This window comes from Podarcis raffonei, chromosome 10 (genome assembly GCF_027172205.1).
Source record: "Podarcis raffonei isolate rPodRaf1 chromosome 10, rPodRaf1.pri, whole genome shotgun sequence".
Lineage (NCBI taxonomy): Eukaryota > Metazoa > Chordata > Lepidosauria > Squamata > Lacertidae > Podarcis > Podarcis raffonei.
The window spans coordinates 72274519-72302458 of NC_070611.1; the positions used below are offsets into that span (position 1 = coordinate 72274519).

Consider the following 27940-nt stretch of genomic DNA (forward strand, 5'->3'; position numbering starts at 1 on the left):
GAAGTCTAAGCTCTGACACTATTAAACAAAAATTCACCTCTGCGCTTCTTTATACGTCGATATGTTAACGAACGGCATGAAATTAAAAAAAGAGCAACAGAAATATTTCAACGTGTTACCAGAGCGGCGTTGCTCCCCCAAACTCTCCGCATCTAACGGGACGTTTGTGTTTACTTAATACAACGGTTGCTTTCCCCCCATCCTTGTTGCGAGACCAAAGGGGGCCTTCGATACAAATGGCGAAAATCAAGACTACAACTCCCAACAGGCAATACGGAGGCGGCACGCACTGCATACTGGGATGCTTAGTCCCCCCAAACAGCCCTAGGCTTCTGATTCCCAGCTGGGAATCCTTTCTATGGGGAATGTTCTCAGAATAGGGTGAATCCCATTGGAAAGATCGCACAAAGTGGTCCTACAGAGCAGTGCTGGGGATCCTGTTCCCGCGCCCCCTGATACTGCTGCACTACAACTCCCATCATCCCTGTGCTGCAGGGGATGATGGGAATTGGAGTCCAGGAACCTCCAGAAAGCTACAGCTTCCCCCAGCCCTGTCGAAAGGAGTTGGTCCAGGCCTGCAACCTGCAGACTCTCCAGGGATTCAACCTGCAATAGCCGATATCCAAGGGCTCTGGCACAGATTTGCAGCCCTGCCTTACGCATGAATCCGTCAACAAGGCGCAAATATACCCAAACCCATCCATGCAGCAAGCTGTGCTCCTTCTTGTCCAATCAATATTCTTCTCCCTTGCGACACCTATTTGCCAAACATCAAATGTGCAAGGCAAGAGCTGGATCTACAAAGCATGGATCCTACACCAGGGTGGAGGAACTCAGGCCTGGGGTCTGAATCTGGCCCTGAAGACCTCTATATCTGACCCTCGGATCTGTCCCCAGGCCTCAAGGCCAGCGTGTTTATGGGCGGCCGGAACATGTCACTGAACTCTAACGATGATGCTCAGCCTACTGTACAAAGGCGAAATTTGTTGCTGCGCCCATTTTCGCCGCTGGCTCCACCCACCGCTGCCATGTGACCCCCGGGAAAGAACGAGGTGGGAAAGGTTCTTCAGCTACAAGATCAGAACGGATCCCAACCGCCCTTCCTTCTGGCCCCGCAATAAACCACATGGCCCTCCCCACTCTGCACCCACCTCACGAAAACCAGTGCGCCCGCTCACAGGAGGGAGGGAGCGTTCACACACATCGCCGACGGGGAAGAGACCCTGGATCTACTTCAGGGCAGTGCCATTTGGCAAGCCCTGAAGAGGTTCTGTTTGGAAGCGCAGGGAGAAGACTTGAGGACCCTCTCTAACATCTTGCCTGACAGGAACTGCGACCATCGCTGCTCAAAAACCCTCCCTTGCCCTCGATAAATATCCCACAAGATCCACACAGCTCCTGCAGGATCCATGCTGCGGAAGAAGCATTCAGCAATCTCCATCTCAGGAGATCCGTCTGTTTTCCTAAGCAAACGGCGAGGCAACGGCAGACGCGTTGGGACGTGCAAGATTTTGCCTGGAGGAAGGGAAGGAAAGAAAGGAAAGCTTTTGCACCAAAGTCAGAAACAAGAGCTCAAAGAAAACCGTCTTGTTATCTCAGCAGGGAAAATATAGCTTCTCCTAGCAGGGCAAAAACCCAGGAGACCGTTTCTGGTGGGGGCAGAAGTTGGGAATGTCCGCTTCTCCCGTCATGGCTGCTCTACAACCAAATAAACCTCTTCTCCCTCGTCCCCCCAAAGTCCTCTGGAAAGGGCCTTTCCAAAATCCTAGAAATCCGAATCGAGGTCCAGCAATTCCGCATCCATGAGGTTTGTCCGGGAGTGCATAGGGGCTGGCAGCTCCCCTCGCCGTCCCTGGGCCTGCGGAGCCCTGCGCGGGGTGCCGCTCAGAAAGCCAGGCCCCGGGGCCACGCTCCGGGGTGGCGGCTGGGGGAAGCTGCCGCGAGGCAGAGGCTGCCGGCGTCCCGGGAAGAACCAGGCGCCGCTTCCGGGTCCTGCCTCCTCCACGGGGCCGTTATCTGGGCAGAAGGGGTGGTTGACGGGAGGCAGGGCAGCGCTGTTCCGCCGGCAGCCGAGGGCCGACGGGTGCTCTGGGGGCGGCCCCCTGGAAAAAGAGTCCTCCTGGGGCAGGGCTGCAGGCCGCCAGGCCGGGTAGGCCCTGGGCGCAAGGACGTCGTTCAGGGCCTGAGCCTCCCTGGCGCTGGCGACGAAGCACTTGGTCTTGGGGAGCTGAGGGAGGCGGGGGACGGAGCTGAGGCGCTGTGGGGCGAAGGGGTCCAGGTCGTAGGTGGGCCCCATGGGGCAGACCTCCTTCTTCTTCCGCCGCTTCTTCTTCTTGCGGCTCAGTTTCTTCTCCCGCCGGGGGGACAGCTCGGTTTCCACCAGCCACAAGTTGGCTCGCTCCTCGGGGGGCACTGTGTGGGTGGGCAAAGGAAGGGCAGAGGTGTTGGTTAGGGGGTGTATGGGACCTCCGTCAGAAGTCCCCCACCCCAGCGTACACACCCCAAAACCCCAAACCGCTGCTTGCTTCGAGATGGCTGATTCGTTTCACGGCACTCCCGGGCTGAACCAAACATTCAAAGCGCTGTGGAGGCACTTTAAACCATCATGGCTTCCCCCTGCAAAGGATTCTGGGAGCTGGGGGTTTGCTAAAGGCGCTGGAAGTTATGAGGAGACTCCCCTCCCCACCGTTCTCCTTAAAGGTAAAAAGGGTAAAGGGACCCCTGATCCTTAGGTCCAGTCGTGGCCAACTCTGGGGTTGCGGCGCTCATCTCGCTTTATTGGCCGAGGGAGCCGGCGTACAGCTTCCAGGTCATGTGGCCAGCATGACTAAGCCGCTTCTGGCGAACCAGAGCAGCGCACGGAAACACCGTTTACCTTCCCGCCAGAGCAGTACCTATTTATCTACTTGCACTTTGAGGTGCTTTCGAACTGCTAGGTTGGCAGGAGCAGGGACCGAGCAACGGGAGCTCACCCCGTCGTGGGGATTCGAACCGCCGACCTTCTGATCGGCAAGTCCTAGGCTCTGTGGTTTAACCCACAGCGCCACCTGCGTCCCTACCGTTCTCCTTACGGAGCTACAATTCCCGGAGAAGAAGAGGGATTGATTGTTGAACAACTCTGGGAATCGAAGGGAAGGCCACATTCACAGCATACATTTCGAGGGCTGGGATACCACTTGAAACCGTCATGGCTTCATCCCCAAAGGATTCTGGGAGCTGAGTGAAGGGCACTGGGAGTTGTAAGTTCCCCTCACTGAAATACAGTTCCCAGAGCTCCCTGTGAAGAAGAGAGATTGGTTGTGAAACCACTCAAAAATAACAGTTTAGGGGAAACATCAGGGAAATGTCATAAACTGTCATGTGAAACGCAGCCATAGATAGCAGACACCCAGTATTATTATTATTTTTGTAATGTTGTTATCGCTGCTTCCCTTGCTTTGTCTACACGCCAAACAGAATATTATTGAAAAAAAGAAGAAAATAAGCAGTACCTGGCGTCGCTACCGGAGTGACGGAGACATCTTGAGACAAAATGGCTCCCCTCCTGGCTACCATCTTGGTCACATGCTGGGCCCAAGCAGAGGACACATCTCCCGACGGCTCATTGATATCGAAAACCAAACCAGCTGGGGAAAAAATATTTTTAAAAAAATAATCATGTATACAACTAAAAGGGGGAAGGGGAGAACATTTCAAACGATGAGTTTTTCAAAGCCTGCATCCCCTCAGAATTATCTCAGCTTCCCAGAGAAGAAGAGGGATTGATTGTTGAACAACTTGAGATACCGATTAGGTCCATAAATTACCATACAGTCATACCTCATGCTACGTTCATTCAGGTTACGTCTCGCGGCGACCTGGAAATACCGGAAAGGGTTACTTCCAGGTTTCGCCGCTCGTGCATGCACAGAAGCGCAAAATGACATCACGCGCATGCGCAGAAGCACCGAATCGCAACCTGCACGTGTGCAGACGCGCCACTGCGGGTTGCGCTCTTTTCATGTTGCGAACGGGCCTCCGGAATGGATCCCGTTCGTAACCAGAGGTACCAATGTATAAAATAATAATAATAATAATAATAATAATAATAATAATAATAATAATAATAATTTATTATTTATACCCCGCCCATCTGGCTGGGTTTCCCCAGCCACTCTGGGTGGCTTCCAACTGAATATTAAAAACAGGACAGCATCAGACATTAAAAACTTCCCTAAAGAGGGCTGCCTTCAGTTGTCTTTTAAAAGTAAAATAGTTGTTTATTGCTTTGACATCTGCTGGGAGGGCATTCCACAGGGCAGGCGCCACTACCAAGAAGGCCCTCTGCCTAGTTTCCTGTAACCTTACTTCTCGCAATGAGGGAACCGCCAGAAGGCCCTCGGCGCTGGATCTCAGTGTAGCATATATTCCACACACACAAAAAGCGACAATTTGTTGTTGACAAAGGACAGCTGGACATATCAAGGGCCCCATAACCTTCAGTAGCTCAGGACTTCATCAAACCTAAATCCGGCCCTGCGCTCGGCTGTAGGAGGCTGCCAGCGTGGAGCCCCAAAGCACCCCCTTTCCTGTGGACATACGTACCAACCGGCCCCTCGTGCGAGACAGTCCGCAAGCTGAAGGAGAGCTCCTGGTTTGGGTTGTGCTGAAGCTCTTTGCGCCGGGAAAAGGCCTTGGCAATCATCTTGCTCTTCTTCAGCCTCTTGGGCTCGTTGCTGCTCTGGCCAGTCAGCCTGCGGGGAGGGGGTTTATTTATTTCATGCAATTTAAACGCCGCTTGATCAGGGGGGGAAACATACCAAAAAACCCTCAAAGCAGTTTACCAAAAATAAAAAGAGGAATAAAATCACCCCTAAGAAAAAGCAGCAGCGATAATCTAAAACATTCAAAAGTTAAAAACTGGAGAAATAAAAATGCAGCTCCCTTTAATGATTGAAGATATGTGCAAACTTGCTACACACGAACAAGTTGTGTACAAATGTAGACTTGCCATGGTGAAATTTAACAATATTTGGAATTCATTTTTATAGATACCATATTAGATTAAGGTCTGGTTAACAACAACAACAACAACAACAACAACAACAACAACAACAACAACAACAATAATAATAATAATAATAATAATATTTATATCCCCGCCCTCCCCAGTCGAAGCCGGTCTCAGAGCAGCTAACAACAGTAAAATAATACAGCAATCTAAAATCAATTCATTATAAAATCAGTTCAAATCAAATATCAAGTCGTCGTCCCCATTTTTGGTAACGTACACAGTCTCTTTTTTTAATTTTGTTTTCTACATACGTACTATTTCTTGTTTCTTAGTTTTTGTGCACTTGTATTTTTGTACTTTTTATTTTTCAATAAAGAATTTAAAATTTAAAAAACCAGACTTAAAAAAAAAGATTGAAATGCACCTCAAATTTCTAAACTGCTGGGCAGGTAATTTTTGTCTAACCCAGCCTTTCTCAACCTGTGGGTCCCCAGATGTTATTGGACTACAACTAGCTAGCAAGGCCAGAGCTCAGGGATGATGGGAGTTGTAGTCCAATGACATCCGGGGACCCACAGGTTGAGAACCACAAAAATGGTTTCAGCAGATACCGAAAAGTGTGCTGCGAAAAGAATGCCAAGTGGCAGGGAGTTCCAAAGTTTAGCTGCTGACACACTAAAATATTGAGTTCTTACAAATGGTTTATTATGTAACGGTCAGTATCGCCGGGTCAGCCGGAAGCCCAGTGCAGAGCAGCTGGGGTTCTGGCGCCTGGAAGCCGCAGGATGGGCTCAAAATTTAAATCCCGGCTTCTTCCAAGGCTGGCTGCGCCCAGCTCTTACCTGCCCCAGGTGCGCTTCCAGATGAGGAGGGTAGCTTTGGTCCACACCCAGGTACTCATGGAAATCCCCGTCCCAAACATGGCAAAGAGATTGATCTTCTCCACCAGCAGGCTGGGGCGGTTCTTGATCTCGCAGTCAGGGATGGGTTTGTTGGTCTGCGTGGCGATTGTCACGTTGGCCTCACACCTGCGGGGGGAAGGTAAAGGTAAAGGGACCCCTGACCCTTAGGTCGTCGTGGCCGACTCTGGGGTTGCGGCGCTCATCTCGCTTTATTGGCCGAGGGAGCCGGCGTACAGCTTCCGGGTCATGTGGCCAGCATGACTAAGCCGCTTCTGGCAAACCAGAGCAGCGCACAGAAACGACGTTAACCTTCCCACCGGAGTGGTACCTATTTATCTACTTGAACTTTTGTGCTTTCGAACTGCTAGGTTGGCAGGAGCAGGGACTGAGCAACGGGAACTCACCCCGTCGTGGGGATTCGAACCGCCAACCTTCTGATTGGCAAGTCCTAGGCTCTGTGGTTTAACCCACAGCGCCACCAGCGTCCCAGTGCCAGATTTACGTATGAGCTAAACAAGCTATAGCTTCCGCAGGGGCAAGAGCAGAGATTAAACTTGCTGGGCGGGGCAGAACATTACAGAATGCGTTCGACTCCTGGAACCATTCGAAAACCAAGACGCGGAGCGTCCTGCAGCCAATCAGAAGCCGCGCCAGACGTTCGGCTTCCGAAAATCGTTCGAAAACCGGAACAGTCACTTCTGGGTTTCAATCGTTCGGAAGCCGATTTGTTTGGGAGCCAAGGCGTTTGTGATCCAAGGTATGACTGTATTACGATTCTTATGATTTCCATTAATTTGTTTGTTGCCCTCCCTTTCCCCTAAGGTCCCAGAGAGGGTTTGCCGCATTAAAAGCAGCGTTAAAAACCGTTCAAAACAACAGACAATGATAAAAATAAGGCGGTTGTAAAACAAACACCTCAAATGTTAAAAGCAGAGGGGGAAGGAACTTCAGACCTCCAAACAGCTATCTTGAATTTCAAGAGATTGCAGCTGCAAAGTTAAGGTAGCAATACGAACCACACAGACCCGGGAGCAAGCCCTACTTGGATTCAATAGGATTTACTTCTGAGTAGACATGGTAAGGCTCACCCCCTTAGAAGACACATTTTCTCTTGTGCGAGCGGAGTCGGGATTCTGGGATTATGTCTGAATCCTATTAAACAAGAGTTGGGAACCTGCGACACTCCAGATGGTGAATTACAACTCCCTATAGTCAAGGATGATGGGAGTTGTAGTCCAACAGGACCCGGAGGGGCAGATTCCCCAACTTTCCAATAAAAACAATGAGAGTTTGCCTTTTTCTTTTAGAACTATTTCCCCCCACCCTTTCAATTTCAAATTCAATTCATTGTTTAACCAAAACATCTGCTAAAACTCATAAGATCCAACAGAGATTTCTTTAAAATCTGCAGGGATTATCGGTTTGGGTAGAACCCACTCATATTGCAGCCGATTCCAGTGCTAGCGCTTAAATAACCTTCCACTGAAACAACCTGAAAAAATCCTCAGCATGAAATGGGGCTCTATGTTCCCTAGGGAAGTTTTAAACTTTCGGTGCATGCAACTATGAGAATAAAACCAAACAGTACTAGCTGAAAGATGCTAAGGTATCAAAAAGTACTACTCATAGCCTGAAAATAAAGCGTCCTTTACCCTGACGCTGTTGTATTTTGGATGCTTTCTTCCAGACCAGCCTTTCTCAACCTGTGGGTCCCCAGATGTTGTTGAACTACAACTCCCATCACCCCTAGCTAGCAAGGCCAGAGCTCAGGGATGATGGGAGTTGTAGTCCAACAACATCTGGGGACCCACAGGTGGAGAACCGCTGTTCCAGACAAAGATTTGTGTGTAAGAAACTGAGTTTCACTGCAAGGGGGGGGGGTTGTTATTATTTTGTTGTTTTGGTTTAAATATTGACTTGTGTTTTAGCCTGTGTATTTTATTCTGTGAACTGCCCTGAGATGTTGCGATGAAGGGCGGTATATAAATTTAAAAAATAATAAAAATATATATACTGTGATTTTGTATTTCCTGGTGTCCAATTCAAACTGGGCGTTTCGTTGGACGTGGGTTTTGATTTCCCAGGCTTGCATATTCCAGGGGTTTTCAGGGCCCCCATACATCCCTCCGCTCCGATACTCCCAGTGCTCAATGACTGGGAGCGTGAGGCGCCATCTTGATTTCCCACAATGCCCCTGGAGTGTTGCTCCATCCCAGCCTTTGCCACCCAGCTGCCTCAGATCTTGAGTTACGCAGCATGGCACCCAAAGGAGACCACCCACAAAAAGAGCCCCCCATGTAGACAGCCCGTGGCCCCCTGCCTAGAACAAGAGGGGAATGTGGGTGGGCACCCGCTACTCACAAGACGTACTCCCGGAAGCTCCTCTCCCACTCCGCCTGGTTGAAGAAATCGTAGAAGTGGCACCCGAAGGTGATGAACACGAAGCCGAACGCCAGGAAGCCAAAGATTCCTGCCATGGAGGGAGAAAGAACTTGAGTCTGTCACACGTCCAGCTACTTCAGGGCATGGAGGAGTGCAGATATCCAGAGCGTGGGGGTCAGGTGGGATTGCTATGAGGAATTATGAAATATGGAGCAAGCCATTGTGTCCGCTATGAAAGCTTTGTGTTGACTGGGTTTGAGTCACTGACAATAGCTTCTGATCGAATCCCACAGGCCTCTCCACCGCTGCCATTTGCTTTCTAACAGATTGGGGGCTAACAGATTGAGGTTGAATCCTGACAAGACAGAAGTACTGTTTTCGGGGGACAGGGGGCAGGCATAGTTAAAGGTCCGTATAAATAAAGCCATGGTTTTCCCAGTAGTGATGTATGGAAGTGAGAGCTGGACCATAAAGAAGGCTGATTGCCGAAGAATGGATGCTTTTGAATTCTGGTGCTGGAGGAGACTCTTGAGAGTCCCATGGACTGCAAGAAGATCAAACCTCTCCATTCTGAAGGACTCCTGAGTGCTCACTGGAAGGACAGATCCTGAAGCTGAGGCTCCAATACTTCGGCCACCTCATGAGAAGAGAGGACTCTCTGGAAAAGACCCTGATGTTGGGAAAGATGGAGGGCACAAGGAGAAGGGGGCGACAGAGGATGAGATGGTGGGACAGTGTTCTCGAAGCTACCAGCATGAGTTTGACCAAACTGCGGGAGGCAGTGGAAGACAGGAGGGCCTGGCGTGCTCTGGTCCAGGGGGTCACGAAGAGTCGGATACAACTAAACGACTAAAGAACAACAACAACTATGCATGCTCAAGTAGGAAATAGTTTCTTTGTAGTTTTAACTTTAACTTTGTCCCACGTGGGGTTTTTGAAACACTCAGAGGAAATGTGATTGGTTCTTACGAACACTGTGTAAAAAGTTATTTTGTGAATAAAATGACCTGGGCCGAGGGGTGGAGAGAAATTATTATATGCACCTCCTCCCAGAAGGCTGATCGCCGAAGAATGGATGCTTTTGAATTCTGGTGCTGAGAGTCCCTGGAAAAGACCCTGATGCTGGGAAAGATGGAGGGCACAAGGAGAAGGGGACAACAGAGGACGAGATGATTGGACAGTGCTCTCGAAGCGACCAGCATGAGTTTGAGCAAACTGCGGGAGGCTGTGGAAGACAGGAGTGCTTGGCGTGCTCTGGTCCAGGGGGTCACAAAGAGTCGGACATGAAAATCTCCTTTTTCTCTGCAGGAACTGCCCCCCCAAAACCCCCCACAACCTACGGATCCTGCCACGCAAGTCCGGCCTACTCACCAAGGCGCAACATCGTCTCATTGATCTTACTGGCGGCTTTTTCACTCAGAAGACCTGGGTGGTTGCTTTTGATGGAAAACAAGGTCATCACACCTAGAAGGGAAGCGGCAGAAGAGGCGCCGTTAACAGCCAGGAGGACCAAGAAATGGGACAAAATGGCCTGACTTATTTTCTTCCTGCCGTAGAACAAAAACTTCACAAGCCAAGCCTTGCACCATTCCCCCCGGTTTAAAATAAACAAACCCACCACGATTCAAACGGCTACGGAACTGGCTATGTTGCAGGTGCCATAGAATACCAGTTCCACTTCGGTTAAGAAATGCAGCTGTTATTGTGGCAGCACCTGGAGGCGGTTGGAGGATGGATGGCGGCTAACAGATTGAGGCTGAATCCTGACAAGACAGAAGTACTGTTTTAGGGGGACAGAAGGCAGGCAGGTGTGGGGGACTCCCTGGTCCTGAATGGGGTACTGGGCCCCTGAAGGACCAGGTGCGCAGCCTGGGTGTCATTTTGGACTCACAGCTGTCCATGGAGGCGCAGGTCAATTCTGTATCCAGGGCAACTGTCTGCCAGTTCTATCTGGTACGCAGGATGAGACCCTACCTGCCCACAGACCTTATCGCCAGAGTGGTGCATGCTCTGGTTATCTCCCGCTTGGACTACTGCAATGCACTCTATGTGGGGCTACCTTTGAAGGTGACCCGGAAACTAGAACTAATCCAGAATGCGGCAGCTAAACTGGTGACTGGGAGCGGCCGCCGAGAGCACATAACACCGGTCATGAAAGGCCTACATTGGCTCCCAGTACATTTCCAAGCACAATTCAAAGTGTTGGTGCTGACCTTTAAAGCCTTAAACGGCCTCAGCCTAGTAGACCTGAAGGAGCATCTCCACCCCCATAATTGAGCCCGGACGCTGAGGTCCAACGCCGAGGGCCTTCTGGCGGTTCCCTCACTGCGAGAAGCAAAGTTACAGGGAACCAGGCAGAGGGCCTTCTCGGTGGTGGCACCTGCCCTGTGGAACACCCTCCCAGCAGACGTCAAGGCAATAAACAACTATCTGACTTTTAGAAGACACCTGAAGGCAGTCCTTTTTAGGAAAGCTTTTAACATTTGATGAATTATTGTATTTTAATATTTTGCTGGAAGCCGCCCAGAGTGGCTGGGGAAACCCAGGCAGATGGGCGGGCTATAAATAATAAACTGTTGCTGTTATCATTGTGAAGCTCCTGCTCTGCTGAAGAAAACCTGTTCCAGAACACCAGAGTTACACCTTGGAAACCAAACTCCCATTGTGTGAGCTCCCATTGTTGTTGTTGTCCAACAACAGCTAGAGACCCGATTCTGAGAGACACTGCTCTAGGCAGAGAGAACAAATTGAGAGGAGCCCACCTCTGATCAGGAAATAGCCACCGATGATCAACACTAGGCCGATGGGGGCCAGGACAAAACCGGCTCGGTAACGGTAGTTCTTGTAGCCCACAAAGCAAATTCCGCTCACAGAATCCCCGTCAACCTGGAGAAGCAAGAGGGAGAAAGAGTCAGGGAGAGAAGACAGAATACTTTTTTAAAAATTGGAAGCAAGTACAGTGGTACCTCAGGTTACAGACACTTCAGGTTACAGACGCTTCAGGTTACAGACTCCGCTAACCCAGAAATAGTACCTTGGGTTAAGAACTTTGCTTCACGATGAGAACAGAAATCGTGCTCTGGCGGTGCAGCAGCAGCAGGAGGCCCCATTAGCTAAAGTGGTACCTCAGGTTAAGAACAGTTTCAGGTTAAGAACGGACCTCTGGGACGAATTAAGTTCTTAACCCGAGGTACCACTGTACTTCCTCTTGCATGTGACTACAGAGGTTGCATGACCTTAACTGCCCAGGTAACACAAAAAGACAAGGCACACTGCACACCCTCTTGTTTTTTGACTTCGTCCCTCGTTGGAACAGCTTTTTAGCTAGAGATGCTCTGTTGGCTTTCATCAAACAGAGGACAACGGGACTATTCCCATATGGGATAAATTCCACACGTATATACTCTGTTACTAAGTCTGCCTTCAGGGATCCATCTGTGAACAGAATGTGTGAGTAAACTTCTTTTATATATACAGTGGACGCTCGGGTTGTGAACGTGATCCGTGCGGGAGGCACGTTCGCAACCCACAGCGCTCGCAACCTGCAGCCGCGCATCTGCACACGTGCGGGTTGAGATTCAGCGCTTCTGCGCATGCGCAAAGCGAGATTTAGCGCTTCTGTGCATGTAAGACCGACGAAACCCGGAAGTAACCTGTTCCGGTACTTCCGGGTTTCGGCGCATCCATAACACAAAAAACCCAACCTGAAGCATCTGTAACCCGAGGTATGACTGTACTTTGCACAAGATTGTGTCATGTCTATTCTTTTTAAGAGGGATATAAGGGAAATCACCAGGTATCAAATATTAAGAAGCTTAAACAAACTTGCAACAAGCGAACCGCTGTGCGTTTAGAAGGGGAATGTTAAAACTCTGCTAAGTTATAGAACTTGCCAGCGCAAGTTAGGAAGGATATTAATAACCAATATATCCTCTCCTGCCTCCCTGAACATTCCCACATGAACAACTTAGGGAGTTCTGGGGTCGCCTGAACCACCATATCCCAGCTCAATTGCTGGACCATTCTCCAAGCTCTCAAGCCTCATTTGACAACAACGTAGGAACTTAAGAAACACCTGTTAGATGAGGCCAAGGGTCTATACTGTTGGGAAACTGTGTACGTGCAGCTACTCACACAGAATCAATTAAGGTTTGGCACACAGCCAGAAGGCAATCTGAAGGAGTAAGTCTGCCTGGTGATAACAGAGGCATGGAGACAGCTCCCTGATTGGTCAAGCTCTCTCAAGGGAGTGATAATTAATGGCCTACTAACTGTTAGTTCAGTGTTTGTGTTCAGTAGTTCAGTGTGTCAATTTAGGAGTTGTGAGTCGTGTCAGAGAGAGCTAGCAAAAGATCCGTGTTCTGTTCCTGTCAATAGTCCACTGTATGTAATAAACACCTAACTACAAGTTCCTGGTTCCTGCTTCGTCTATCCTGTCTGCAGCCAAGTCGCCAATTGCTTCCGTGGATTCTGCGTTTACTCTGCTAGGCTTGGCTAAGGTCCTGCAACTAGTCGGAAAGTTGCGAAAAACCAAATAGGTTTTGCCAATACATACTGCCCAGCTTCCTGTATTCACAGGGGCCAACCAGATGCCCTAAAGGGAAACCCGCAATCAGGATTCGAACCCAAGATCTTTCCCTCTCCTCCTGCAGTTTCCAGCCAACGGCAATTATAAAGCACTGCTGCGTCCAACACAATCACTTCCCCGGGATGAGAAGGACAGCGCTTTCCCTGGGGAAAATCCAAGCCAGCACACCTGCACAAAAAGGCCATTTTTGAAGAGAGGGGAATCCTGTGGCTTTTGTTGCCATATTCTCCATAAAAAATGGAATTTAGCAACTAAACACACTGTAATGATTTCAAATCAAAACTTACCTCGTGCACTATTATGCCTTGAATTTTTTTTGGGGGGGGGGGGGCAATTTCAGCAGGCTTTTTAATGGGGAAGCCAAATAGATCATCGCCAGAAACAAAAACCTTTGATAATTCCAAGCAGCCTGGTTGGAATAAATGTGAGCTATATTCTCTGCATGTTCTTTTAACAGAGATGAAGTTTGTTTCAATCTTTTTCTACTGGCCTAATGTCTTATCACTTAAAATTATGGTTGCCATTTTTATGTAGAAAAGCGATTACCAGTAAATCATCAGTGAATGTCTGGAGCATAACTACTCTGACCTTGGTGGATTTTAAGTGACTTTCCCAAACTGTCGTCGGTTGCATTTTTGTTCTAAAAATATGAAAAACACACAGCAGAAAGCAGTGAAATAACGTGGTCCATTCTGTCAGACACTGAACATTTAAGGCAAAACTTCATGCAACTTTCAAAAGAATCCAGATTTACTATGTAAACCACTTTGCGTCGCTGTTAGGGGGGAAAGGTGGGATACAAAAAATAATAAATGAATAAAATAAAAGTAAATTTACCTGGGCAACCGCCAAAATGGCAACGGTGAGGACGAAGGGAATGGACCAGGTGACCAGGTGGAAATAGGAGGTTTTCCCCACCAGCGGTTGGTAGGTGGTACCCAGCGCCTTGAAGGATGTGTGCCAGGCATAGGTGAGCATGACGAACCAGATTACACCCGACATCAAGGAATAGTAGACGATGACGAAGATAATCACGCAGGAAAGGGTCTCGTTGGAGCTGCGGGTAAAGGGCATTTTCTTAAGAAAATGTTTAAATATTCTTTCCCCCAAAAGCCTGAATCCTTCCTGCTAGGAATTATGGGTAATGAAATTCCCAAAAAAGTCCAGGAGAGTTTTTATGTACGCCACAGGTGCCGCTGGAATTTTAACTGCAAAATTTTGGAAGGGAGAGGCTATCCCGTCCAAATCAGACTGGCGAAATAAATTAAGAGAGTATGCTGAACTGACGAGACTATCAGCAAGGCTATGAGATGTTACAGATGAGAAATTGATCAGAGAGTGCGCAAACAGGATCGTTTTACAAAATTTAAAGTAAGTTAAACGGCAGGGAGAAAATAAAGTTAAGCGCGTATTCAAGGGATTTATTTTGAGAACAGAATGGTGTACAAAGCAAGTCTCAATTAAGGAAGTACGCTATTTTTCGCTCCACAAGACACACTTTTTTCTTCCTAAAAAGTAAGGGGAAATGTCTGTGTGTCTTATGGAGCGAATGCGTGGTCCCTGGAGCCGAATTGCCCAGGGGCAAAAAGCAGATCGTGTTTTTTTTTTTTTTTTTTGAAAGAGGTAAGGGGGTGTTGAAAGAAAGCCGCTGATCGGCAAGCGATCGGGAGGGAGATAAGGGAGGCTAGCAATAAAGGAGGCTGCCTGGGAGGGGAGAGGTAAAGACAGCAAACTTGCAAGGAGAGGAGACAGGAAGACTAAAGCAATAAGGAGAAAAATTAGAAGAAAAGGAGGAGCAAAAAAACTGTTCCAGCTAAGGAAAGAACACTAAGGCAAACAAGAGGGAAGGGAGTGTTGAAAGGAAACAGCTGATTGACAAGCGATCAGGAGGGAGATAAGGGACGCTAGAGATAAAGGAGGCTGCCTGGGAGAGGGGAGGTAAAAGCACATGGATCCTCAGGATTTTTGCATTGGGTCACCCCAAATTCACCATCAGATCACATAGCATGTCCATGGCTACAGCCTGCACCAAAAAAATCACGCATCCACTGTTGCGTGGATGGCGCAAAAACGTGGTTACAAAGCACGGATCCACATGGATCTTCAGATAATGATTGTTTATTTTTAAACAGGTTGCAGGATTCCCCCAAAAATAGACCAGCCGAGGCAATTATATTTCACCCAGGAGACCTTTACTTTGCGGCAAATGAGCATAATGGTCACAAATCCAATACATTCAGGATTGGCACTGTACGTAAGAAATCCATAAATAAAAAGTCCAGATGCAGCAGACGTAACTTACAATAACTTCTAATAAAACTCTAAATAAATTAAAAAATTAAAAAAATGTCCAGAAAGCACCTTAGAGACCAACTAAGTTTGTTCTGGGTATAAGCTTTTGTGTGCATGGGCACTTATTCAGATTCTTACAAATATAATAAGACTAAACCTTTACACTAAGCCTACTATATACAGAACACTACACCAGAAGGAAAAGAGATAGAAAGAGAAAGTGAAAGCCAGGTTCCTTCAGACCCTAATTTTATAGTCAGCATGACCTAGACCAGGGGTCCGCAACCTTTTTCAGCAGGGGGCCGGTCCACTGTCCCTCTGACCATGTGGTGGGCCGGACTATATTTTGAAAAAATAATAATGAACAAATTCCCATGCCCCACAAATAACCCAGAGGTGCATTTTAAATAAAAGGACACGTTCTACTCATGTAAAAACACCAGGCAGGCCCCACAAATAACCCAGAGGTGCATTTTAAATAAAAGGACACATTCTACTCATGTAAAAAACACACTGATTCCCGGACTGTCTGCAGGCCAGATTTATAATAAATAATAATAATAATAATAATAATAATAATAATAATAATAATAATAATAATTTTTAATTTATACCCCGCCCTTCCCGGATCAGAAAATCGGGGTCAGGGCGGCTAACAAAAAATTTAAAACACTTAATTGATGCAACAAAAAGCAGCATAAAATACAGTATAAAATGTGAATAACAATAAATTCAGAATTCAAAAATCAATTTAGGGGGAAAATCCATCCAATAAACATTTAGAAGGTGACTGGGCTGCATCCGGCCCCCAGGCCTTAGGTTGCCTACCCCTGACCTAGACAGAAAGAGATAACAGGACCAGGTTAAGCCAACTGCACTTGTTACGTTGTGGGTGAACATATCAGACGACACAGCGATTCTTCAAACAGCTCTTGTTTATTCACAGGCCAGGACAGAACTGAACTGAAGGGTTCAGCCAGCCTGCTTATATAGAGCTCCAGTACAACGTAACTGTAACAATTTTCTAAAACTATCCAATCACTGAACGTCACTTTCGATCCCTTATTTGCATAACTATCTACAGTATCCCCCTGCTGGCCCAGGGTGAGAACTTCAGTACATAACAGTACTCAGCTTCTCAGAAGGAATAACCCAAACAACACAAACCTTCTGCCTGTTTCTTTCACGCAGAAAAGCTTCCAGAACCCTTGCGAATTAGTTAGAAGAGGAAAGATCTCTTAACACATCAGATCAAGACTTTCTGTACTGAGAGATGCAAACTGGCACTTACGTGGGTTCCCCCAATCGCATGGTCCCGTCGGCACGGCACACGATTTCGCTGCGAGCTCCGTCCATGAACTGCGCCAGCCAGCCGATGCTGCCCATGAAGAAGCAAGCGTTGACGTAGAAGAGGATGACCGCCGGGTACCGGTTCGAATTCTTCCAGTCAGCGAGGAATGTGGCCTATGGACAGCAGGGAGTTCAATCCTGATCAGTTTGCCTGCACACATCTGTTCCCCGCTGGAGACGGGATCGCCCAGCCAACGCAGAATGGATTTGGTGATCTACACGGGCTCCCAGGTCGTTTCCAAGCACAATTCAAAGTGTCAGCACTGACCTTGAAAGTTTGCCTAGGCAAACTCGGCCCTCCAGATGCTCTGGGACTACAACTCCCATCATCCCTAGCTAACAGGGATGATGGGAATTGTAGTCCCAAAACGCCAGGTGGGCTGAGTTTGCCTACGCCTACCCTAAGCTGCCACATTTACCTGAAGGAGCATCTCCACTCCCATCGTTCAGCCCGGACGCTGAGGTCCAGCTCCGAGGGCAAACACCCAGCTTGCAAGGTGTTAAGGGCTTTACAGGTTGACGTCAGGACCTTGAAAGGGGCTCGGTAACTTATTGAGGGCCTTCTTGGTGGTGGCACCCGCCCTGTGGAACTCCCTCCCACCAGATGTCAAAGAGAAAAACAACTACCAGACTTTTAGAAGACATCTGAAGGCAGCCCTCTTTAGGGAAGCTTTTAATGTTTAATACAATACAGTGGTACCTCGAGTTAAGTACTTAATTCGTTCCGGAGGTCCGTTCTTAACCTGAAACTGTTCTTAACCTAAAGCACCACTTTAGCTAATGGGGCCTCCTGCTGCCGCCGCACCGCCAGAGCCCGATTTCTGTTCTTATCCTGAAGCAAAGTTCTTAACCTGAAGCACTATTTCTGGGTTAGCGGAGTCTGTAACCTGAAGCGTATGTAACCCGAGGTACCACTGTATTGTATTTTAATATTCTGTTGGAAGCCACCCAGGGTGGCTGGGGAAATCCAGCCAGATGGGCGGGGTATAAGTAATAAATTGTTATTATTATTACTATTACTATTATTACTATTACTATTATTACTATTACTATTATTATTACTATTATTATTATTATTATTATTATTATTATTATTATTATTGGGAGCCAGTACAGATCTCGCAATCATTGCTGCTACATGGCGGAAGTCCCATTGATATTATTGCGGCTGCGTTCTGCGCTAGCCGCAGTGTCTGGACCGTCTCCAAGGGCAGCCCCAGGGACAGTGCACTGCAGTAGTCTAATCCTGCTCACCAAGGTGAAGAAGGTGCAGAAAATGGTGACGGAGCTGAAGGAGGCGATGTAGACGTGCATTTCACGGTGCTCCTTCTCAGTGAAAAGGGGGTTCTGGCACTGGATGCCGCAGCCTTCGACGTCCTCGTACCAACTCTTGGGGTTGTCTGTCCGGACCAGGGGGGCCTCACACTGCCCAGAGCTGTTGAATTTGATGTTCTGGACCTCATTCTGTGCAGTGGAAACGGAAATGGGATTAACTGTGGACTACAATTTTGTGGTACAAAAGTGGTATTACCTGTAAGGTTATATCATATTACATAATCTGGAATTAGGAAATGTGGACTGATGGGAACATACAGTCATATGTGGTGGGACTGTCCGTTAGTTAATGAATTCTGGAAACAGACTGGTATACAAATATCGGGAAATGTGGGTAGGATGGTGGAAATATCTAAATTAATGGTTCTTTTTAGCCTGAGTAGCACCGAGTTAGAAACAAAAGAGGAATGTAAATGGGTAAAATTGATGGTAATTGCAGCCAGACAGGTTATAGCGAGTAACTGGAAAAATGCAGAAGAGCTAGGAGTGAACCAATGGAGGGAAAAAATGAAAAATATTATAATCTTAGAATATCTAACTGTGAAGATAGATAAAATGAAAGGGTTTAAGGTCAGTGAGGAAGAGGAGGATTGGTTTGAGAAGATATTGAATTATTTGGGCAGGTTTGAACAATTTGGGGCAATTAAAACGTTGAAAGTTAAACAAACCTTGTGGAGGGAGGAGTGTTAAGGTTTATAGAATTGTACATATGGTTAATTCGAATATGTTATTATTGATTATGTATACCCAATGTATCAGCCGCTTGGAGGGGTTTTCACTGTTTTCAATGTTTGTGTTTTGGTTGTCGGTAAAAATAAAAAATTAAAAACGAAACAAAACTGTGGACTACGGCAGAGGTTTTTAAACTGTGGCAGCCCAGGAATCTCCACGTGGTGGCAATTGCCAGTGGCAAAACGCTGACCTCGATCACCCCAGATGTTCTGGAGCACATTTTCCACTGAGAAATGAATGGGCAGAACTGCAGAACAGGGGCTTTCTGTCTCAGCTGATCTCCCTGTTAGGATATAGTTCCATCCCACCTTAAAAGGGTACAGGCAGGACTGTGTGTGTCACATGCCTGTTTACCTCCAGCAGAGTCTGCTGGGAACTTCCGCTTGTATATAGCTTTTGGGTTACTGCTGTTTTGCTGGAGACGAAGGGAAGCAGACATGTTTTCCTCTGTTCCCTGACCTGGCCACAGTGATCCATGCAATGGTCACCTCCAGGCTTGACTACTGTAATTTGCTCTCCGCAGGGCTGCCCTTGAAGCTGCCCCAGAAACTCCCGTGGGTGCAGAATGCTGCAGCAAGGCTCCTCACGGGGTCTCTGCCATGGGAGCATATTCACCCAGTGCTTTACCAGTTGCACTGTACAGGGTCAGGTTTAAGGTGCTGCTTTTGACCTTTAAAGCCCTTCACGGCCTAGGACCCTCGTACCTACAGGACCGCCTCTCCTAGTATGCCCCATGGAGGACCTTAAGGTCCATATATAGAAACACCCTAGAGGTCCTGGGCCCTAAGGAAGTTAGGTTAGCCTCAGCCAGAGCCAGGGCCTTTTCAACACTGGCTCCGGGCTGGTGGAACGCTCTGCCTTATGAGACCAGGGCCCTGTGGGATCTGATCTCTTTCCGCAGGGCCTGTAAGACAAGAGTTGTTCCGCCTGGCCTTTGGCTTGGAGCCAATTTGATCCCCTCCCTCTCTTTCTTTTTCCTTTCTCCTCCTATGAAGAGATTGCTCCCTAATTGTTTTAATGTTGTATCTTAATCTTTTAAATTGCATTTTAATCAACTTGTTTTTATTATCGGTTGTTAGCCGCCCTGAGCCCGGTCTTGGCTGGGGAGGGCGGGGTATAAATAAAAATTATTATTATTACTATTGTTATTATTATTATCATCTGAGGCTCGTGTCGCTATTTGATGCTGTTCCAAGGGAGATCGGCTGCCGGCCGGTGGCGGGAGCCAGCTGGGGGCCTTGCCTGATGCCCCCGTCTTCCCGGCAGTATCCCAACTCGCCCCCCCGACTGCAGCTCCCCCTACAGGACGTCCCAGTGCCAGCCCCCATCATCCCCTGCTCTCGTACCGGACAGCCTTCAGGAAAGCGGTCCGTGGTGCACTTGAGGAAGTCCGGCCAGCCTCGCTCTCGTTCCACAATGGTGCAAGGTCCCCGGGTGGCTTGGCAGAGGGTCTGGCTGGGCAGCTCAACTTGGCCATCCTCACACTTGGGCATGTACACGGCGCAGAGGAGGGGCTGGATCACGTCCCAGCAGCGGGGGGCATTTCGTAAACCTTGAAATGAAAAAAGAGAGAGACAGGAGTCAATCATCCCTCGACATCTGTTATTGGCAATCCCTGTCCCCTTAACATATATATAAAGGCTTCTTTCTCCTGGGGCGATGGGGGCCTGGAACCTGCTTTAATAATAATAATAATAATTAATAATAATAATATTATTATTTAAACCCCGCCCGCCAACAAAAGTCCATATAGTTCAAGCTATGGTTTTCCCAGTAGTGATGTATGGAAGTGAGAGCTGGACCATAAAGAAGGCTGATCGCCGAAGAACGGATGCTTTTGAATTCTGGTGCTGGAGGAGACTCTTGAGAGTCCCATGGACTGCAAGAAGATCAAACCTCTCCATTCAGAAGCACTCAGGGCTCCCTGGAAGGACAGATCCTGAAGCTGAGGCTCCAAGACTTTGGCCACCTCACGAGAAGAGAAGACAGAGGACGAGATGGTGGGACAGTGTTCTCGAAGCTACCAGCATGAGTTTGACCAAACTGCGGGAGGCAGTGGAAGACAGAAGTGCCTGGCGTGCTCTGGTCCAGGGGGTCACGAAGAGTCGGACACGACTAAATGACTAAACAACAACACCCCGCCCATCTGTCTGGGTTTCCCCAGCCACTCTGGGCAGCTTCCAACAGATTAAAATACAATAATCTATTAAACGTTAAAAGCTTCCCTGATGTCTTCTAAAAGTCTGGTAGTTGTTTTTCTCTTTGACATCTGGTGGAGGGCGTTCCACAGGGCGGGCGCCACCACCGAGAAGGCCCTCTGCCTGGTTCCCTGCAACTTGCTAAAATGCACTTGCTTTAAAAGTTATAAAAGAAATAAAGAATTGCCAAGCCAGCTGACCGGCTACTCAAAACACCGTATTTGAACACAGAAAAGCTGCAGGTCCTCTGATGGCCAAGATCCAAGGTAGCTGAGGCTGTGAGCCGTTGGGCAAGAGCGTAACTTAAGAGGCACCTCAGTCCAAGAAGGATATTGACAAGCTGGAAAGTGTGCAGAGGAGGGCGACCAAGATGATCAAGGGTCTGGAAACCAAGCCTGATGAGGAATGGTTGAAGGAGCTGGGTATGTTTAGCCTGGAAAGGAGGAGACCGGGAGGAGATACGAGAGCCATCTTCCAATATCTTAAGGGCTGTCCCTTGGAAGATGGAGCAAACTTGTTTTCTCCTGCTCCAGAGTAGGACCAATGGCTTCAAGTTACAAGAACGGAGCTGTTCGACAGTAGAATGGATAATACAGTGATACCTCGGGTTAAGTACTTAATTCGTTCCGGAGGTCCGTACTTAACCTGAAACTGTTCTTAGCCTGAAGCACCACTTTAGCTAATGAGGCCTCCTGCTGCTGCCATGCCGCCGGAGCACAATTTCTGTTCTTATCCTGAAGCAAAGTTCTTAAACTGAAGCACTATTTCTGGCTTAGTGGAGTATGTAACCTGAAGCGTATGTAACCCGAGGTGCCACTGTAATAATAATAATAATAATAATAATAATAATAATAATAATAATAATATATTTATACCCCGCCCATCCGGCTGGGTTTCCCCAGCCACTCTGGGCGGCCTCCAACAGAATATTAAAATACAATAATCTATTAAACTTTAAACATGACCTTGGAAGGTGGTAATCGTTCCTTCACTGGAAGTTTTCAAACACTGGAAGTTTTCAAATATAGAGGGCATGACCAGAATAACAGCTGCCCAAGTACTTGCAGAGAGAGGCAAGAAGATATATCTGTGTGGGATCAACAGGAAATTATCGGCTTATTTTGTGCCCCTTCCATGACCGGATCCTTTTTCTGCCTCTTGAGAAAAAGATCAATAGAAGCAGAAAACAAACAGAAAAAACACTAGCCATTCGCAGAGATCCTTCACGTAAGAGGAAACAGCTTAAGTGTTTATTGAAACTTTCGCAATACATGCCCTTTCAAAAGTCATTTGGGGAGACTTTGGATGTTCCCTGTTCTGTTCCATAAATACTACAGTTGAACCACCATGCCTATTTTGAAGGAGGAATATTCAAAACATCTCACCTCAAGATGAAACTGCGCACAGCAGATCTGTTTGTGCCAGGAGGTGAGCCTGTGAAGAGACATGACTACATCCACAAGTTGTGTCTGGGACTTTTTGACTCCTTGGAGGAGGGACTGGTATATTTTGGAAGGGGGGGGAGGGCCTGGAATTATGCAAATATGTCTGGGAAACAGAAATCTTGAAATTGAAGAGAGACCAAAGCCTAGGTCCAGTATATCTGAAGGAGCGTCTCCACCCTCATCGTTCTGCCGGGACACTGAGGTCCAGCGCCGAGGGCCTTCTGGCTGTTCCCTCACTGCGAGAAGCCAAGTTACAGGGAACCAGGCAGAGGGCCTTCTTGGTAGTGGCTCCTGCCCACCAGATGTCAAAAAGAACAACAACTACCCGACTTTTAGAAAACCAACCTAGCCGTTCGAAAGCACGTCAAAGTGCAAGTAGATAAATAGGTACCGCTCCAGCGGGAAGGTAAACGGCGTTTCCGTGCGCTGCTCTGGTTCGCCAGAAGCGGCTTAGTCCTGCTGGCCACATGACCCGGAAGCTGTAAGCCAGCTCCCTCGGCCAGTAAAGCGAGATGAGCGCCGCAACCCCAGAGTCGTATGCGACTGGACCTAATGGTCAGAGGTCCCTTTACCTTTACTTACTATCTATCTATCTATCTATCTATCTATCTATCTATCTATCTGTATGAAACACCATTCAGAAAGCCTGCAAACAGCCTGTTCAGCCCCCGCCTGACACTTTTTGTGGCGTTCTTATGTCCCTTCCAGGTTTGGCGCAATGCATGTCTGCGAGACCTATATTGAACGCAAATAAAGGGGGGGGGTGTCTGTACAATGCCATTTTTGAGGTGAGGCAACCAGAATGCTAGCCAGCTGCGCATATTGCATACTGCCTTTTCCAGCGAGGCTTGCCCAAAAGCAGCTTTGCCATGCCGTTTTTAAGAGGCACAACCTTTCCCAACCTGGTGCCCTCTGCAGACTTTAGACTCCCATTCGTTCCACCCAGTACAGTCCAGACATTAAAACGTGAGCAGAAAACGCTTAAGGCAAAGCACCAGGCAATTGTGGAATCGCAGGAATAAAGTGCCAGCTCCACCTCTTCCAAGTGGTGTAGTGGTTAGAGCGTCGCACTAGGACCTGGGGGTAAAGTAAAGGTAAAGGTACCCCTGCCCGTACGGGCCAGTCTTGACAGACTCTAGGGTTGTGCGCTCATCTCACTCTATAGGCCGGGAGCCAGCGCTGTCCGCAGACACTTCCGGGTCACGTGGCCAGCGTGACAAGCTGCGTCTGGCGAGCCAGCGCAGCACACGGAACGCCGTTTACCTTCCCGCTGGTAAGCGGTCCCTATTTATCTACTTGCACCCGAGGGTGCTTTCGAACTGCTAGGTTGGCAGGCGCTGGGACCGAGCGACGGGAGCGCACCCCGCCGCGGGGATTCGAACCGCCGACCTTTCGATCAGCAAGTCCTAGGTGCTGAGGCTTTAACCCACAGCGCCACCCGCGTCCTGACACTCGGACAAAAAGCTCACAGAGTGTGACTTTGGGGCCCAGTCACCACCTCTCAGTTGAGCCTGCTTCACAGGGGTGTTTTGGGGATTAAATGAGGAAAACGGTGTTTTCCTTGGAGAAAACAATGGGATGTAAAGCAACAAACAAGCAAGTCAACAAAGCTTGCACACTGCAGATGTTCTGGACTCCAGCTCCCATCAGCCACTGTGGACAACCTGATGGAAGCCGTAGTCCGCAGTGGGGAAGGCCAAGATATATTCCTACACAGAGAGCACATCTCTCCATTGGCTTGGAATCAACTTGATCCCCTCCCCCACTTTCCTTTTTCCTTTCTCCTTCTGTGATGGAAATCCTATTTGGGGATTTCCCTGGCTTTTTTCTGGCCCACATAGGACCAGTTTGGATAGTTGGCCTTGGTGAAGATTTGACGGTTCCATCCCCAAAAAGTTTTTGATGTGAGTTTCTACTGAGGCTGCATTTTAATGTTGTATTTTAATCTTGTTTTTCAGCTGTATTTTAATCAATTGTTTTTATACCTGGTGTTAGCCGCCCTGAGCCCTGGGGAGGGCGGGGTATAAATAAAATAATAATAATAATAATAATAATAATAATAATAATAATCTGTGTAGGAAACCTTACCTTTCCTGCCCCGACCTGGCCACAGTGATCAATGCAACAGTCACCTCCAGGCTTGACTACTGTAATTCGCTCTACACGGGGCTGCCCTTGAAGCTGACCCAGAAACTCCAGCGGGTACAGAATGCTGCAGCGAGGCTCCTCACGGGGTCTCTGCCATGGGAGCATATTCACCCAGTGCTTTTCCAGCTGCATTGGCTCCCGGTGGAGTACAGGGTCAGATTTAAGGTGCTAGTTTTGACCTTTAAAGCCTTTTGTGGCTTAGGGCCCTCGTATCTACGGGACCGCCTCTCCTGGTATGCCCCACGGAGAGCCTCAAGGTCCATATATAGAAACAGCCTAGAGGTCCCGGGCCCTAAGGAAGTCAGATTAGCCTTAGCCAGAGCCAGGGCCTTTTCAGCACTGGCTCCGGCCTGGTGGAACGCTCTGTCTCTTGAGACCAGGGCCCTGCGGGATCTGATCTCTTTCCGCAGGGCCTGTAAGACAGAGTTGTTCTGCCTGGCCTTTGGCTTAGAATCAGTTTGATCCCCTCCGCCTCTTTCTTTTTCCTTTCTCCTCCTATGAAGAGATTGCTCCCTAATTGTTTTAATGTTGTATCTTAATCTTTTAAATTGCATTTTAATCAACTTGTTTTTATTATTGGTTGTTAGCCGCCCTGAGCCCAGTCTTGGCTGGGGAGGGCGGAGTATAAATAAAAATTTATTATTATTATTATTATTATTATTATTACCTGTGTAGGAAACCTGCACATTGTTTCATAGGCCTGAGATTGCTGCCTGCAGATTATTTCCAACCTTGTGATACATGCCCACTACCTTAATGGATGCCCTTCTGACCTGTCTGCACATCACCCCTGGAGGGTGTCCAGCCTGCTGTGCTAGGGAGGGAGGTCAGACCCTCCCAGAGAGCAATATGTGCGTCCTACAAATCCCTGCGCAGGCCTCAATCACCCCCTGCAAACCCTACTATGCGTGGGCCTTGGGACATGCGCTCTGCACATGCTCAGAGGCCCTCTTGCTGCTTGGGAAGCAAGATTTATTTACCTCCATCTCCTGCATGGGTAACTGCTCCCCAGACTCGGCCTCTTCCTTCCACGGCCCCCACCCCTTCCCAGCCACCCAGGGGGCTCTTTCTTGGGCCTGGGGTTGCCACCTGTCCTGCATAATGCAGGATTGGACCGTATTTCAATGTCCACGGCTACGTCCTGCATTGACACAGTTTTGCCCTTTATTTCCGAGCACAACTCAAAGTGTTGGTGCTGACCTTGAAAGCCCTAAACGATCCTGTATCCCTGAAGGAGCGTCTCCACTCCCATCGTTCTGCCCAGACACTGAGGTCCAGCGCCGAGGGCCTTCTGGCGGTTCCCTCCCTGTGAGAAGTGAGGTTACAGGGAACCAGGCACAGGGCCTTCTCGGTGGTGGCGCCCGCCCTGTGGAACGCCCTCCCACCTGATGTCAAAGAGAAAAACAACTACCAGACTTTTAGAAGACATCTGAAGGCAGCCCTCTTTAGCGAAGTTTTTAACGTGTGACATCTTAGTGTATTTTTGGTCTTTGTTGGAAGCCGCCCAGAGCGGCTGGGGAAACCCAGCCAGATGGGCGGGGTACAAATAATAAATTATTATTATAAACAATTATTATTATTTCAGGTGCCCTCCACCTTCCTCCCTCTTTGCCAAGCTAGGGACCCTCTCCAAATGCATGTGCTTGAAAGGATGATGTGTGGAAGGTCTTCCACAGAGGTCTTCCATCTATTGGTTGCCAAACACAGGCAGATGTACCAATTCATGTGTTTGTGTGGCCAATTCCAGAGCGGCCACCCTGGAAGGCTGCAAAAGATCGCAATGGATTGCTCTGAAGTTGCTATAGCACCAGATTTTTGGGGGCGGGGAAATCGTCCCCCAACCGCAGCGTCCTGTATTTTGCCAGAACCGAGGTGGCGACCCTACACCCCGGCGTCACGGGTGCCAACTCCCTGGGGCCCTGGGTGCAAGAGCATGCACAAAATCCCCCATGGAGGAATTAGGACACTCGTACCGACGGGACCTCGTTCCTCACGGCTTAGGACCCTCGTAGCTACGGGACTGCCTCTCCCGGTATGCCCCACGGAGGACCTTAAGATCCATATATAGCAACACCCTAGTGGTCCCGGGCCCTAAGGAAGTCAGATTAGCCCAAACCAGAGGCAGGGCCTTTTCAGCAGTGGCCCCGGCCTGGTGGAACACTCTGTCTCATGAGACCAGGGCCCTGCGGGATCTGATCTCTTTCCGCAGGGCCTGTAAGACAGAGTTGTTCCACCTGGCCTTTGGCTTGGAGCCAATTTGATTCCCTCCCCCTCTTTTAATGTTTCCATATTTTAATGTTGTCTTTTTATCTTGTTTTGAAGTTGTATTCATTCAACTTGTTTTTATTCTTGCTTGTTAGCCGCCCTGAGCCTGGCCTTGGCTGGGGAGGGCGGGGTATAAATAAACATTATTACAGTGGTACCTCGGGTTAAGTACTTAATTCGTTCCAGAGGTCCGTTCTTAACCTGAAACTGTTCTTAACCTGAAGCACCACTTTAGCTAATGGGGCCTCCTGCTGCTGCTGCGCCGCCGGAGCACGATTTCTGTTCTTATCCTGAAGCAAAGTTCTTAACCTGAAGCACTATCTCTGGGTTAGTGGAGTGTGTATCCTGAAGCGTATGTAACCCGAGGTACCACTGTATTATGATGATGATGATGATGATGATGGAGGGCCAGGCACCCCCACATTTGGGCACGCTGCATGGCACCCACGGTCGCGGGGCTCCCCCACCCCCGTCCAGCAGCCCCCTTACCGGACCACAGGAGCAGCTTGTCGTGCGCCTCCTCTTGCGAGCTGGAGTCCCCGGCCAGGAGGGTGGAAGTGGCGGCGTAGGGCAGCGGAGAGCCCAGGCACACGCTTTGCTGGAGCGCCTCGCATTGCGCCGCGCGCTTGCACCGCTCCTCGCCCCGGCCCGACGGCGCCGCCGCCGCGCTCCCGTTGAGCCTCGAGGCCGCCGCCGCCTCCCCGCCGTCCGGGGCGCCCAGCCCCACGCCTAGCAGCCCCCAAAGCAGCCACCGGACCAGCCCCAAACGGGCCATCGAAGCGCCTGCGCCTCCTCGGGTTTCCCCGGCCGTGCGCCTAGGGCGCACCGGGCTCCGCGCGCAAGGCGCCTCGTCCCGGGAGTCGCGGGCCGGGCAGCAGCGGCGTCGCCTCGGCCTGGGCCTGGGCCCCACCGAAGGCCATGATCCAGAGAGCCGCCCCCTCGGCCGAGGCAGCCCCCGGGATGCTTTTTCCGTCCCCCAAAAAAGTCAGGAAGGAGCGGGAGAAAGAAAAACTTGGCGCGGACTTTTGCCAAAAGTTCCCAAGCAGAAGAAAAGCGTTGCAAAGTTTTGGCCGCCTCTTGCGGCAGTTCCTGCCGCCGCCGCCGCCGCCCGCTCCTCCTCCTCCTCCTCCTCTTCGGGCTTCTTTGTTGCTTTTGCTCCTTTCTCAAGAATGCGGGGCCGGGGGAGGGAGCCCGGGCTCGCCGCCTCCCCCTTCTGCCTCCGCGATGGAAGCGCAGCGGGGGAAGGAGACGCCGAGAGAAAGCGAGCGAGCGAGCGAAGAAGACCGAGGAGAGGGAGACAGAGAGAGAGA

General features: G+C 49.1%; 1 protein-coding gene across 1 annotated transcript; it reads right to left on the reverse strand.

Moving 5' to 3' along the window:
- Positions 1 to 981: 981 nt before the first annotated feature.
- On the reverse strand, positions 982 to 27796 carry SMO (smoothened, frizzled class receptor). Its single transcript, XM_053404698.1, has 12 exons — positions 27120 to 27796; positions 19921 to 20126; positions 17762 to 17971; positions 16449 to 16621; positions 13703 to 13922; positions 11040 to 11163; positions 9649 to 9741; positions 8257 to 8365; positions 5836 to 6021; positions 4585 to 4733; positions 3492 to 3626; positions 982 to 2412 (listed from the first exon to the last, which is right to left on the reverse strand). The coding sequence occupies exons 1-12, from the start codon at positions 27403 to 27405 to the stop codon at positions 1766 to 1768; spliced, it is 2538 nt and encodes an 845-aa protein (XP_053260673.1). The 5' UTR covers positions 27406 to 27796; the 3' UTR covers positions 982 to 1765.
- Positions 27797 to 27940: the final 144 nt, after the last annotated feature.